The sequence below is a fragment of the Peromyscus californicus genome, unplaced genomic scaffold (genome assembly GCF_007827085.1).
Source record: "Peromyscus californicus insignis strain IS unplaced genomic scaffold, ASM782708v3 Scaffold_22__1_contigs__length_63687245, whole genome shotgun sequence".
Classification (NCBI taxonomy): domain Eukaryota; kingdom Metazoa; phylum Chordata; class Mammalia; order Rodentia; family Cricetidae; genus Peromyscus; species Peromyscus californicus.
The window spans coordinates 46,165,528-46,180,249 of NW_026294525.1; the positions used below are offsets into that span (position 1 = coordinate 46,165,528).

Genomic DNA, 14,722 nt, shown 5'->3' on the forward strand with positions numbered 1-14,722 from the left:
GTTTTGGAAAGGATTGGGGGTGTGGCCTTGTTGGAGGAGGAGACTCTTGCCATTCCCAGTGTGCCGTCTCCTGCTTGTGAATAAAGATATGAGCTCTCAACTTCTTATCACCAACATGTTTGCGGCTTGCTTACTTTGCTCTGACATCATGGACTCTAACCCTATGAAACCATAAGTCCTAGTAAATGCTTTCTTTTGTAAGTTGTCTTGGTCATGGTCACAGCAACAGTAAAGTTACTAATACAGATCTTCATAACATTTAAAAATGGAAGGAAGTCCGAAGGCTAAAAGTCCTAAGAATCATTTCTTAGTTGTTTTAAACCGAGAGAATGAATCTGAGGGGCAGCCAACAGTCTAGGGAGGGCAGAAAGTAAAGAGAGATGGCAAACAGGACACAAGTCAGGGAGGTCACAGTGGACTGGTGCATGACAATTCGGACAGGGCATTTAACAAAAATATCTTCGGTCAACAAGGCAAAGCGACAGCCTACAGAATGGGAAAAGGTCTTCACCAACCCCACATCTGACAGAGGACTGATATCCAGAATATATAAGGAACTCAAGAAATTGGACATCAAAATGCCCAACAGTCCAATTAAGAAATGGGCTATAGAACTAAACAGAGAATTCTCAACAGAGGAAACTCAAATCGCTGAAAGACATTTAAGGAATTGCTCAACATCCCTAATTATCAGGGAAATGCAAATCAAAACAACTCTGAGATACCACCTTATGCCTGTCAGAATGGCTAAGATCAAAAACACTGAAGACAGCTTATGCTGGAGAGGATGTGGAGCTAGGGGAACTCTCCTCCACTGCTGGTGGGAATGCAAGCTTGTACAACCACTTTGGAAATCAATATGGCGCTTTCTTAGAAAACTGGGAATCAATCTCCCCCAAGATCCAGCTATACCACTCTTGGGCATATACCCAAGGAATGCTCAATCATACCACAAGAGCACTTGCTCAGCTATGTTCATATCAGCATTGTTTGTAATAGCCAGAACCTGGAAACAACCTACATGCCCTTCAACTGAAGAATGGATAAATAAAATGTGGTACATATACACAATGGAATACTACTCAGCAGAGAAAAACAATGACATCATGAGGTTTGCAGGCAAATGGATGGATCTAGAAAAATCATCCTGAGTGAGGTAACCCAGACTCAGAAAGACAAACATGGTATGTACTCACTCACAGGAGGATATTAGATGTGGAACAAGGACTGGACTGCTACTCACATCACCAGGGAGGCTACCTGGAAAACAGGACCCCAAGAAAGACATGGGGATCACCCAATGACAGAGAAATGGATGAGATCTACATGAACAGCCTGGACATGAGTGGGGGAAATGAAGGGCAAGGGTCGAGGGAAAGAGAGCTTGGGGGAGCGGGAGATTCCAGCTGGATCAAGAACAGAGAGGGAGAACAAGGAATAGAAGACCATGGTAAATGAAGACCACATGAGAATAGGAAGAAGCAAAGTGCTAGAGAGGCCCACAGAAATCCACAAAGATACTCCCACAACAGACTGCTGGCAATGGTCGAGAGACAGCCTGAACTGACCTACTTTGGTGATGGGATGGCCAAACACCCTAATTGTCGTGCTAGAAACCCCACCCAATGACTTAGGGATCTGGATGCAGAGATCCATGGCTAGGCCCTGGGTGGATCTCTGGGAGTCCAATTAGTGAGAATGAGGAGGGTTTATATGAGTGAGAATTGTTGAGACCAAGGTTGGATACAACACAGGGACAAATAGCCAAATGAATGGAAACACATGAACTATGAACCAATGGCTGAGGGGCCCCCAACTAGATCAGGCCCTCTGAATGGGTGAGAGAGTTGATTGGCTTGATCTGTTTGGGAGGCATCCAGGCAGTGGGACCGGGTCCTGTGCTCATGGCATGAGTTGGCTGCTTGAAACCTGGGGCTTATGCAGGGTCGCTTGGCTCGGCCTGGGAGGAGGGGACTGGACCTGACTGGACTGAGTCTACCAGGTTGATCTCAGTCCTCGGGGGAGGCTTTACCCTGGAGGAGGTGGGAATGGGGGGGTGGGCTGGGAGGAAGGGGAGGGGGGCGGGACGGGGGAGAACAAGGGAATCCATGGCTGATATGTAGAACTGAATTGTTTTGTAAAATTACATTTTATTTAAAAATATAAAATAAAAAAAAGTATCTTGTTCTTTGAATAAAACATAGGCAGCCACTAGGAACAGAGGTGTAGTTTCGAAGTTATAGATTATTCTTGTTGCTTTCTTGGGAACAAAAAAAAAAATGATAGCTGGGCAAAAAATAAAATAGAAAGATGATTTGCTAGAAAGCTATTGCAATAAACCAGGTGATAAAAGGGTGATATGTGCATGCAGGTCTCTTTATGGTTATGGTGCTGAACTTTTTTCAGAAAGTACCAGCCAGTGAGAATGTCAGATAATTTATCCCAAAGTCTCTGTGTCATTTTCCATTTTCAATTACCTAACAGTGGATCTGGACAACTACCTTAATCGTATGGGGGTTGGGGAACAACTTCAATTTCCTAAAAATGAAAAGAACTAAACTACAAACATTTCTAATTCAACTCTAAGACATACAGACATCTGGTTACAGTGGAGTTTCTGGCCAGATGAACTAGAGGCAAAAGAAGACTAGCAATTTATAAATTTATTTAATTTGCTGAATGTATAAATAGAGTCAAGTTAATAGAGAAAATAACAAAAATCAAGAGTCTACTCAACCTCAAAAAATCTTATCATAAAGAAACTTACTTATGGAAACAGATTTCTTAACTTGTATATTTTACTCATACCTTACTGAAATTAGGAGGAGGGTTTTTGCCTCTACATAAATTTGAGAGGGCCCACACAGCATTTCTGGTGGTTGTAAGTCTGTTTGAATTTGTTAATAACCTGCCAAGAAAAGAAAAAGAACTGTCATTTTAGATTCACTTTTCCATTTCAACTATTTTCTTGTAATAACTAAATTCTCTTTGATAGACTTTATAAGATATTTAAACTGATAAAACAGAAAAGGTGAACTTAAAATTCACTATAGTTTCATTAAAATTATTATAGTTCTATTTTCTCAAGTCTGAATCTAAGAGCTAAACACTTAAATCATAACAGACTGAAAATAATGGATGTCAGAAGAAATGTACAAGATTACTTTCGTTAAAATAACGAAAATACTACATTATACAAAATCAAGAAGCAGGAAATATAGTGTCAAAGTAAGTGAAGGTCAGCTATTGGTAAAAGAAGTTCTTGGTTTGCATTTTAACAGGTTTTACAACGTGTGTTGTTAAAACTGGCTTGCACTGAATCCTGATATATTTTAAGAAACTGAGTATCTGAAATAAGAATGTCTCTTCTCTGAGCTCCCTATGAAGTTATTAACAGTTTCCCTACACATACAACACACTTCATTATTCTGCTGGTTTGAATGAGACTGGCCCCCACAGGCTCATATATTTGATTACTCAATGAGAGAGCCAAGCAGATGCCATAACAGGCTGCTTGCTCAGTCTTCTGCCAGACATCAGGCCTCAGTTTCCATTTCCTGAGACTGAGCAAGCAGTTTCTGAAAGAACCACGAACAATGAATAATCAATCTTCAATGCCCCTGACAGCAGGGATGAGGGAGACAGCAGGGACCAAGCCTGGGCCATCCCCTACATTGTCTCAAGGCAATGAACAAATAGTGACAAATCCTCTATACCCACCACCCCTTGGAGCTTGACCAAACTTGCCCAAAGATGGTAAAAATGTAGCCCTAGCCAGCTGCTAGCCCTAGCCAATTAGAAATGTACTAACATAGTTGCCACTTGCCATAGTTGCCAATCATAGACAGGATGACCCAACTGCTTCTAAAACTCCCCTTAGCTGTGATTAAAAGGAGCCTGCACATTCCTCTTGTCATCGTTGCCATTTTGTACAGGTGAAGGACCCCTCATGTGCCGGTAGAGTAAATAAATGCTCTTGTTGACTGCATAAGGGTCTGGTGGTCTTTTATGGGACTTCTTGAGGACCCTAACACTTAGGTTCCCCCCAACCCGTGGCTATCTGGGAAGGATTAGGAGGTGAGGCCTAGGTGGGGGAGGTGTACCACTTAGGGGTGTACTTGAGGCTTCCAACAGCCTTCCACCACTCCAGGAATGTGAGCTCCTAGCTGCTGCTCCATGCCTTCTCTCTGCCATGACAAACTCTAACCCTCTGAAACTGCAAGCCCAGCCTTTTTATATGTTAATTATGTCTAAATAGGAGATTCCCAAGATAGTGAGATGAATTAGTAGGAAGGCACTAGCCACTAAGCCTGACTACTGGAGTTCCATCCACAAGATCCATATGATGGAGGCAGAGAACTGACTTCAACAAGCTGTTCTCTGAACCCTACAGGCACACACTAAATGAACAACGGGAGATTCCCTAATGTAGTTTTGTGGGGTTTTTTTTGTTGTTGTTGTTTTTTTAAACTTTTAGGGAGGTATGGACCGTGGTGACATCATACTAAGTCTTTAATACCTTAGAAAAAGAGCACACACAGCAAAATTAGCTGGGTAATTTCAGGAGTTTTTTGAGCTGCTACAGACCTTCACAAACCTGCTAGGTATAGTGAGACCCTAGGTTGAGGGAAAAAAAAATCCCATTTTGTAATGACATCAGCAAAAATGGCAAAGAAGAGAACCCTAAGAAGCTTCCCCCTCCCAGAAGCACCACAAACAAATAGCAAACAACAACAACAAGTTGTAAACACTGTTCTTATCAACTTTGTCAGAATTCTGGAAGACAGTCAAAAGTTTACAGCCACTGAAGGACTGAAATGTATCAATGAACCTTTCTTGTATTTTAATTTATCCTTGCTCAAACCCATCTCTCTAGCCTGGCAGCTGACTTTAAAATGGAATCTTTTTCTCTGGAGGGTCCCTGTTCCAGAACAAGCAGACTAAGAGCATATACCTTGTTTCCAAGTGCTTTTACATGTGGTGCCAGCTTCCTGGGGACCCTAAAAAATGGATACAACGTGTGTTGGTTTTTATTTTGCCTATCTGAGAACTTGCTAGAGGTGGAAAAGTAGCTAAATGTCTCTTAATAAGATGTAGAAACCTAGAGCAAAGAATATAGGGCAAATGGAAGACACTGAAAACATGGAAGAGAAAACCAGGGCATGAAATACTCTGGGGGAATAAGCCGTTAGAAGAGCTTTGGTGTAGCAGACGTCTAGATAGTCACACATCTTCTGGTCAGAGGACACACTCAGGAAGACACTGGGAAGGCCCCAGCTATCGCCTGATTTGCAGGCTTAGCATAATGTGCTGAGTCACAGTGGTGGTATTTGGTGCAGCTAAGTGACACATGGCTGACGACGACGAAGACAATTTTTAAAACCTCTTTTTTTCAAGGGCTAGAAAGTTAGCTCAGCCACTAAGAGCACTTATTGCTCCTGCAGAAGACCCAGGTTTGAGTCCCAGCATCTATACGGTGATTCACAACCAGTGATTCTTCACAACCAGTTGTAATGCCAGTTCCAGGGGATTCGACTGCCCTCTTTTGATCTCTGCGGACACCAAGTACATAGGTGGTACACAGGCAGACATGCAGGCAAAACACTCACATAAAGTAAATTGAACAAAACTAATTTTCAAAACCACCCCCTTCTTTTTATGCCTTCAAATATTTAAAATGCTGTTAAGCCATAAGTCCCACTAAGCTAAAAGCACAGAAACACTAGAGACTATAAATATCCAACAACACAAGCTTTACAAAGTTAACTTTAAAAAAAAAAACTTTAAACAAGCAACTACAATAAGGATCATTAGAACCCAAGAGAAGATAATATGTGTTCTATTATAATCAAAATGTGCAGTTTTCAACAAGGAATTTGTTAGAATTCCTGGCCACTCCCCCAGCTACAGGACCACACATGCATTGTCCAGTAGCCAGGCAAGATGCTTAGTCATCTGAGGGTCTTACATCCTACATTACATGATCTGAGCACAGCGTGGTCATGTAATCTATGTGCATGTGCAGGCTTGGCATAGCTTTATAAGCCCACATGCACATGTGGAGGGGGGCGTCTATAAAAGCAGGTTGCACCTATTCCTTCCCTCTCTTCCTGCACGGTCATTCCATAGGCCTAAGCACACCCCTTCTGTTCCCTTCCCTTAATGAACTCTTATAGTGGGTTTTTGTTGTGCCTCGTGGCTTCTCTTGTACAGTAAACAGCATGCTTAATAATTTTGTGTCAAAATAATATTGTGTCAAATATGTCCAAATAATATTGTGTCACTTAATACATAACAGAATTAAGAGGCATACAAAGAAAAAAGAAAAAAAGAATTAGACATTGGATTTTACCATAAATACTTAAATACTACACTAAAAACTAAAGGATTCTTAGTGAAAGGAAAACAATGAACAAATAGAAAATTATCAATATGAAAATTATAAAATACTAACAGAAAGTATAGGTTTGAAATTAAAAATTCACTAAGGGCTTTCAACAGCAGATATGAACAGGCAGAGAGAATCCATGTATTATCTGAAGGCAGTCTAATTCAAATGATGGGGGTCTGAGAAATAAATGGAAGACAAAAATATAGAGAGAATTTAAGATATCCATGGGACATAATCAATCCTACCAATATATGCATAATGGAAGTACAAGATGGAGAGAAGAAACAGAGCAGAAAGAATATTTGTATCAGCAAACCAAGAAAGGGAGAATTCCAAGAACAAACTCAAAGAAATCCACACTAGGACACACAATCAAAGTCTCAAAAGCCTAATGAGGAAACTATCAGATGCGAAGGAACAAGTAGCCCACGGTGTGTCCAAAGGCTCACTGGTAACAACTGTTTTCTCATATAGAGGAGGACAGAGGCAATGGGATGACATATTTATGGTGCTGAAATTAAAAGAGTCATTCAACACTCTATCTAGAACCACTATCCCTTTGTCAGTGTTTCAGGAGAAAGCAGGGATTCCTTGTCAATTTTATATGTCAAGGAAGATCATCAATGGCAGGTTTGCTTCACAAGATTGGCTAAAGGAAATCTTTCAGGCTGAAATAAAAGGCCAATCCAGAATGGCTAAAACCACACAAATAAGGAACATTACTAAAGATCATGACATGTGAATGAGCTAGACGCTTTTCCCTAGGTGACTTAAAAGATAATTTAGCATTAGACCACAATATATAATGACTTCACTTGTGCCAGTAACAACTTAGAGGGAAGGACAGAGCTGAGTTTTAGATAATTTCTTAAACTAAACCAGTGAAAATTCCAGGCAAAATTGTTGTTAGTTTAAGATGATAATTATACTACCTCAAATAGTCAAAAGGAAAATAACTTTATACAATTTTAAGCCAATAAAGGAAAAAGACTCAGAATGAGCTTCTAACAAGTCACTCACTCTGGCTTCACTACTGAATACTATGAAGCATTAAGGAAGAATTCAATGTCACCCTCAAAGCAAAGGCAAGGCAAACCTATAGACCAATATTTGTTATGAATGTACATATAAAATTTTACAATAAAATTCTAGGAAAATTAATTCCAGGAAATTTCATTTCATAATTCAAATTATTAAAGAGTATCACCTGATAGGATTTTATTCCAGGAATTCAAGGATGGTTCAATACATGATTATCAATGTAATAAACCACATTAATGGGATAAAGAAAACATGATCACTGATACAAAAAAAATTAAAGGCACCCAACATTCTTTCATAATAAAAACAAACAACAAAAATAAAAGGAAATAATTTCAACAAGATAGAAGGAAAACTGGAGGACAGAAAATGAAACTATTTCTATTTACATGTGATATAATCTTATATACAGAAACCTAATGATCTGTAGAAACACATATTAAGACCCAGTCTAAAAGAGGCAAAAAAAAAAACCCTACAAGTTATAATAAGTCAATTCACACAGTTGTAGGGTACACAATCAACACCTTAAATTAACTGAATTCCCATATATTTCCTATGAATAAGCTTTTTTTACAGTAAAAATATAAAGATGTTCTTGGGTTATGAATGACTAAATCCATTACAACTTAAAAACACTGCAAGAAGAAAACATATAAAATGCATCTAACCTATTAGTATGTTTGGATCTTAAATAGTCTCCAAATTTCATGCTAAAGATTCAAGTGATAATAGAACCTTTTGGAGGTGGTACACAGTAGAAATAGATTAAGTCACTGGAGGAATGACTTCAAGATTTGGGGACTCTGGCCCTTTCTGCATGTTAAGTTTGCTTCTGGACCACTGGGTCAGCAGTTTCACCCTACCACACATCCCTGTGATAATGCTGTCTCTGTAGAGATACAAAGCAACTCTGCTAAGTAATCTTATACCTAAGCCTCTGAGACTGTGAGCCAAAAATAAACCTTTCCTCCCGACAAGTTCATCACAATGATAGAAAACTAACATACCTACCCAAACAGCTTAGCAACCCAGTACTCTCCAGAGGATCTGTTGCTTGCTCTCATCTTATGGCTAACTAGCAGCTGCAGTTTGCCACTACTGCCTGGAATCACGAGATACCACTCACATAGTGCTGATCCAGGAAAAGGTCAACAGTCAAAACACAGCTTCCATCAATGTACTGCACTGTTAAACCATCAAACCAATCAAGCATACGTTCAATCAATGTAAACTAGAGACTGCCTTAGAATATATTTAATCAAGGCATAAGAGTTGATTAAAATTGATTACAAAATATTTAAAGATCTAAATAAATTATATTGCATGCCATGTTTTTCTTTTTAAACACTTAATATTATTCAGAAAGCAATTTGCAGATTCAAAATGGCAATTACTTTTTGCAAAAACGGAGTGTTATTCAGCCACAAAACAAATACCACTACAGGAAACAATGCAGGTGAAAACAATAAACTAAGAGAAACGAGCAGGACACAAAGATCATGTTGTTTATTCAACTTATGACATAGCCAGAAAAGGTAACGGCATCAAACACATTTTAGTTCCCAAGGGTGGTGCAGAACTGGGATGTGAATGCTTAATGAGCATTAGGTCTCTGAGCTGAATAAAAATTCAGAAAGGAGACAGTGCTGATAATTGTGTTAACAGCAGAAATATACTTGATGCCACTGCATGAAAGCATATTCAGTGTGGTTAAACTGAGCTGGGCACAGCAGCTCATTCATCCTGTAATCCCAGCACAAGAGGCTGAGTTAGGAGGACTGCCATGAGGCTATCCTCGGATACGTACCGAGTTACAAGCTAGATCAGCCAAGTATGAGACACTATCTAAAAAAGAAAAAAAAATCTTAAGGAAGAAAGGGTTTATTTCAGGCCACAATGTGAGGGTAAAGTTCATCATGAGGAAGCTCTGGCATTTCTCAACACAGAGAAGTCAGCATGTACAGTCAGGAAGCAGAGAATGTTGAATACTGGCACGCAGCTCATTTGTCATGTTTATTCAGCCCAGGATCCCAGTCTATGGAACGGTACCACCTCAACTGAGTCTTCCAACTTCAGTCAATGCAATCTAGAAACTCTATCACAAGCATGCACAGAAGTTTGTCTTGAGGTTAGTCTAGATCCTCTCCAGTCGACAATCAGTATTCACCATCACAGATAAAATGGTAAAGTCTATGTTATCTGTATTTAAAAACAAACTAAACACTGTTTGAAGATTTTCTTATAAGTGGATGAAGCCTCTAAAGAATACATCTCATTTTAAAACAAAAGTAATAAAACTTTTTCCTTTTTATACTATACTATAGCAAGTATTTTCAGCAAATATTTTAGGCTTTTCTGTGGGTACGCAATTCCACTGACACAAGCAAAGCAAAAGAAAACAGGTTAAGAAGCCAGACTACGCTTGAGGGAGGAAATTGGCAAACCAATTATGTATTTATCTTGATTTAATATGTTATTGTGAAGAAATACAAAATTATAAAGCTAAATTACATTTAAATAAAGTTTTTAGCATAGTCTATAGAACTAAGACTTACATTTACTAAGAATCAAATTAGCAAAAAAATAAATAAAACTTCAATCATGAATGATCAAATTACACATTATTAGAAAATGTATATTTACTTAAATATTAGCAAAATGAATTTCTTTTTTTTTTTTGGTTTTTCGAGACAGGGTTTCTCTGTGTAGCTTTGCGCCTTTCCTGGAACTCGCTTTGGAGACCAGGCTAGCCTCGAACTCACAGAGATCCGCCTGCCTCTGCCTCCCGAGAGCTGGGATTAAAGGCGTGAGCCACCACCGCTCGGCTTAGCAAAATGAATTTCAATGTAACAGACAAATAATTCATCATCATTTTTCATCTAGTGACAACATCTGGTAGCTAGCACTATTTATTTTATTTCTTTTTAAACTTTCCAATATTTTGTTTGTCCTCTCCCCCAGACAGGGATTCATATGGCAGAGGATGACCTTGAACTCCTGATCTTTCTGCCTCCACCTCCCAAGTGCAGGGATTATAGGTGTGCCTCACTATGACACACTTCTCAAATTCTGAATGAAATTTTCAATTTCTGTGGTCAAATTTTATAATGAAACTCTTGTATTTTCAGACATTCTTTGTGAAATGCATTATGTAAACTTCCAGCAGTACACAGCTAGATAGTGTGTGTGTGTGTGGGGGGGGGGGGTTGTTCTTTCTTAGATTTGCTCAGTCAGCATCAACAAAGACTTCTGTAGAACGTTTAAGAGACCAGAAGCTAACAAGTGCTTACTACTTCATAAACTGCTACCAATCTGATAAATTTCCTAGAGAAATAGCACCCAAAGCATAAAAAGAAACAAAATGCTCAGTTAATCCACAAATCAAATAATCAGATCAGAAAAATGTCACATGGAAAGGACAATGACAAAAAAGTAAGTCCACAGCAGTAAATTGTAGCAAACAATTCAGTGACCTGCAAGCAACTGGTTCTTAATTAAGTTTAATTGTATTGTCATGTCAAGAAATCATTTCCATGGCAAGCAACTGGTTCTTAATTAAGTTTAATTGTATTGTCATGTCAAGAAATCATTTCCATGTTGTTTATTAGAACAAAGGGTTGCACACTAATCTAAATGTTTAAATTTATTCTATTTAATTCCTCCCCGAAAAGGATGGAGAATGCCACAGAATGACAGTTATTTTTCTTCTAATCATCTCTTTGATTAGTTTTTTTTCTTTCATAATACTCATCACTGACATTTAACCTAGTGAACCTTTCAGTGAATGCTAATTAGCCTGTATACAGAAATCTCTCTTTCAAACAATTTCTGTAGGTTTTTTTTAAAGGACCTTAGATTATAATATGATTATTTTTAAATGTCAAACAGCTAAGACACTCAGCATTTAAGAGCACTTGCTGCTCTTCCAGAGGACTGAAGTTCAGTTCTTAGCACCCATATCAAATAGTTCACAACCACTGTAACCCCAGTTCTAGAAATTCTGATACCCTCCTCTGTCCTCAGGCACCTGCACTCACATGAACATGCTCCCAACACTGACACACACATAAATAAAGATAAATCTCGGGCTGGAGATATGGTTCAGAGTTTAAGAACACTGACAGCTCTTTCAGAGGTCCTGAGTTCAATTCCCAGCAACCACACAGTGGCTCACAATCATCTATAATGAGATATAGTGCCCTCTTCTGGCATGCAGGAATATAGGCAGACAGAACACTGTATATATAATAAATAAATCTTAAAAAAAAAAAAGATAAATTTTGTAAGTAAAGCAGCCAGAGAAGAAACCACTTGCTCAGTCACCTTGAGTAAAAAGTAACTGTCAAGCACTAAAACAAAAATCTCTTATGGTCATTGTAATGCAGACATTTCAAAAACAAATATAAAATTCTGCAGACATCATGAATACACAATTTGTTTCAGTATTTCAGTGTTAAAGACTCCATTTTATGAGGCCCTGGAAAAACAGGGCAGTGGCTAAGAGTATTTGCTGTTCTTGCAGAGGACCTGAGTTCAGATCCTAGCTCACAACTTCCTATATATAACTCTAGTTTCAGAAGTCTGACACCCTCCTTTGGCCTCCATGGACAAGTGTAGTCATGTGCACACACCCCTGTCCCCAAATACACACACAATATATACATAATATTTATAATCTTAAAAAAAAATTTCATGCTATGGAACCACTTAATTGTTATTATATTATAAAGTAGTATATATCCTTGTTAGAATTATTTTAGCACTGAAGTCATCAAGTAAGTGATGACTACTAATAAGTACAGATTAAGAGAACACAGAAGACTCTGTGTGTGTGTGTGTGTGTGTGTGTGTGTGTGTGTGTGTACACACGCGCCACACGCATACACAAGGATTCTCTGTGTATCCCTAGCTGTGCTAGAACTTGCTCTATAGACCAGGCTGGCCTCAACTCACAGAGATCCGCCTGCCTCTGCCTCCCGAGTACAGGGATTAAAGGCATGCGCCACCACTTCCTGGCATCATAAAAGACATTTTAAAAAAGAATACAATTTGTTTTTGTTTTTTTTTTCCTGGTTTTACCTACTTTCAAGTAACTTTAGGCCTGGCAAATCATAAGTAAAAATTGAAAGACCCCACTCATAGCAAGCTTTTACTCAGCCTAAGGAACGCCATTCTGCAAGGCAGGGAAAACAGGGAGGTCATGACTGTGGCTGGCCACCTGGCCTTGGGAAAGAGAGCTGTGGTCAGCCACCCAGCCTTGGGAGAAAAACCGTTGAGTCAAAATAAGACATCTGTGGTTAGCTACCCGACCTTGGGGAATCAACAGTTGGGCTGGGAAAACACCCACAAGGCCAAGTCAGCCACACACATCAAATTCCCGAGAAGTTTAAGAGTTCACCCTGACCTTAATTGAATCCACCAATGGGAACCCTGTAACTATGCCTCTCGCTTCTGTAACCGCGCTTCTGCACCTGGAAACCTTTAAAAAGTCCCCCTTACCCTAGGAGGGCGCGCAAGTCTTCCGAGAGACTTTGTCGCCCAGGTACCTGTATAATAAACCCTCTTGCTGTTTGCATCTGATCTGTGGTTTCGGCGTGTTCCCTGGGGTTGGGGTCTCTCCTGAGGGAAGATCTCCTCAGGGGGGTCTTTCAAAATTACAAAATAAAACATTGTTTGAGAATTTAACTGTTATATAAAAATGGAGGCGTATATAGCTTTCTTTTCCAAATGCAAAATTAACTTAATTATGATAAACTGAAACAAAATACTTACTCTAAAAGAGGTGGAAGTATCTCACAATTCAAAACAAAATCCCTGCATTCTGCATTGTCACCAGCAATGTTACCAAGTGCCCAAACAGCCTGAGAAAAATAAAACAGTGCTCTTAAGACAACATCCTAAGCCAGACACTCCCTGCTAAGAGTGTTAGTAAAGCAACAAAACCATGGTTTTCAAGAACATGTGAGAAACAAAGGCAAGGAAACAGGAAAGGAAAGGAAAATTTTAAATGCAATGCTATAGCATTTTCAATCCTAAATTAAGGGCACTTAAGAAGTTTCCCTCACATTCCATTGAACTTTCAGTAGTCTTCAAAGAGAGCTGAACGAGTCTGTCTATTCTGAATCTACCAAGAGAGACAAAATATATCTAGCAAATTTTCTCATTACTTATACTAGAGATTTGCTCCTTTGCCAAGAATATTCTAGCTAGAATGGTACTGATTTTTGAGTAAGAGAGAAAATACATGGACAAAATATAAATAATAACTAAGATGAGAATTAGATGATGACTAAAAATTTAAGATTAATCCGTTCAGTATAGTTTTAAAAGTAAATGGTAGTAAATGTCAATTATATGAGGAACTATCCAAATGAAAATTATCATTTTATCATACTCTAAAGTTTTCATGGAAATACAAAAGCATATTATGTTTTCAACTGGGAAAGTCTTATTTTAGAATTTAAAACATGAATTATTACTTTTAACATCTACTTGAGATCTAAGATTTAAAAAAAATTAAAACAAGATAAGGAAAAAATTACTTTGAAGATAATTCTTATTATCTGAAGTAACATTATCAAGAGGGGGGCAGATGTGATGTGTGCCTTTTATCCTAGCCAGTACCTAGGAGGCAGAGGCAAGTGGATCTCTGTGTGTTCAAGGTCAGCCAAGGCTACATAGTAAAGCCCTGTCACCCTATCTTTAAAAAAAGTACTCTCTCTCTCTGTTGGTGGGGCTATATATTTTTTTATATGCTTTGACAGGGTAGTCTCCTTTCCTTACTAAAGTAACCAAGTAACCCAGAAGCACATAAGAACCAATACACAATGATGTTCACAACTATATTATTAACACTAGTAAGCTAGAAATAGCAAATGTACAATTAAGGAGTGAATAATGAATGATTGAAAAATATGAGTTTGTGTTGGATAATTAGTAACCTTTTCTTGGAAAAGTAACCTCATAAGAAAACCTTCCAATATTAGCGTTAAGTGGATACAGAATTTCATGAAACTAAATGATGAATGGAACAGGAGACCAACAGATGAACATGCAGAGCAAAAATAAAAGTACCAAAACTTGAATTTCTTTGGATGGTCTAATCATATTATCAGATTTTCTCTCTTAGAAAAAAACTTTGAAAATTTACTACTGAAGTCTATTAAAATGATTCAAATCGAAGTAATACACTATTTTCAAGAAAAATTATGCCCTGTACAGGCAGAGAATGAGTCCAAGCATTCCAGATGTAAGCCTTGCAGGCATCCATGATGCACTCCTTTTTAT

The 14,722-nt window shown here is 38.4% G+C and overlaps 1 protein-coding gene across 3 annotated transcripts in view; it reads right to left on the minus strand.

The window, feature by feature from the left end:
- The window catches only part of Kpna5 (karyopherin subunit alpha 5), a 59,983-nt gene that overhangs the window by 21,161 nt on the left and 24,100 nt on the right, over positions 1-14,722 (minus strand). For all 3 annotated transcript variants that reach the window (XM_052751351.1, XM_052751350.1, XM_052751349.1), the window contains 2 exons: positions 13,208-13,296; positions 2,809-2,908 (listed from right to left, as the gene is read on the minus strand). In XM_052751351.1, the coding sequence (XP_052607311.1) occupies positions 2,809-2,908; positions 13,208-13,296 (189 nt within the window). The remainder of the gene's footprint in view (positions 1-2,808; positions 2,909-13,207; positions 13,297-14,722) is intronic.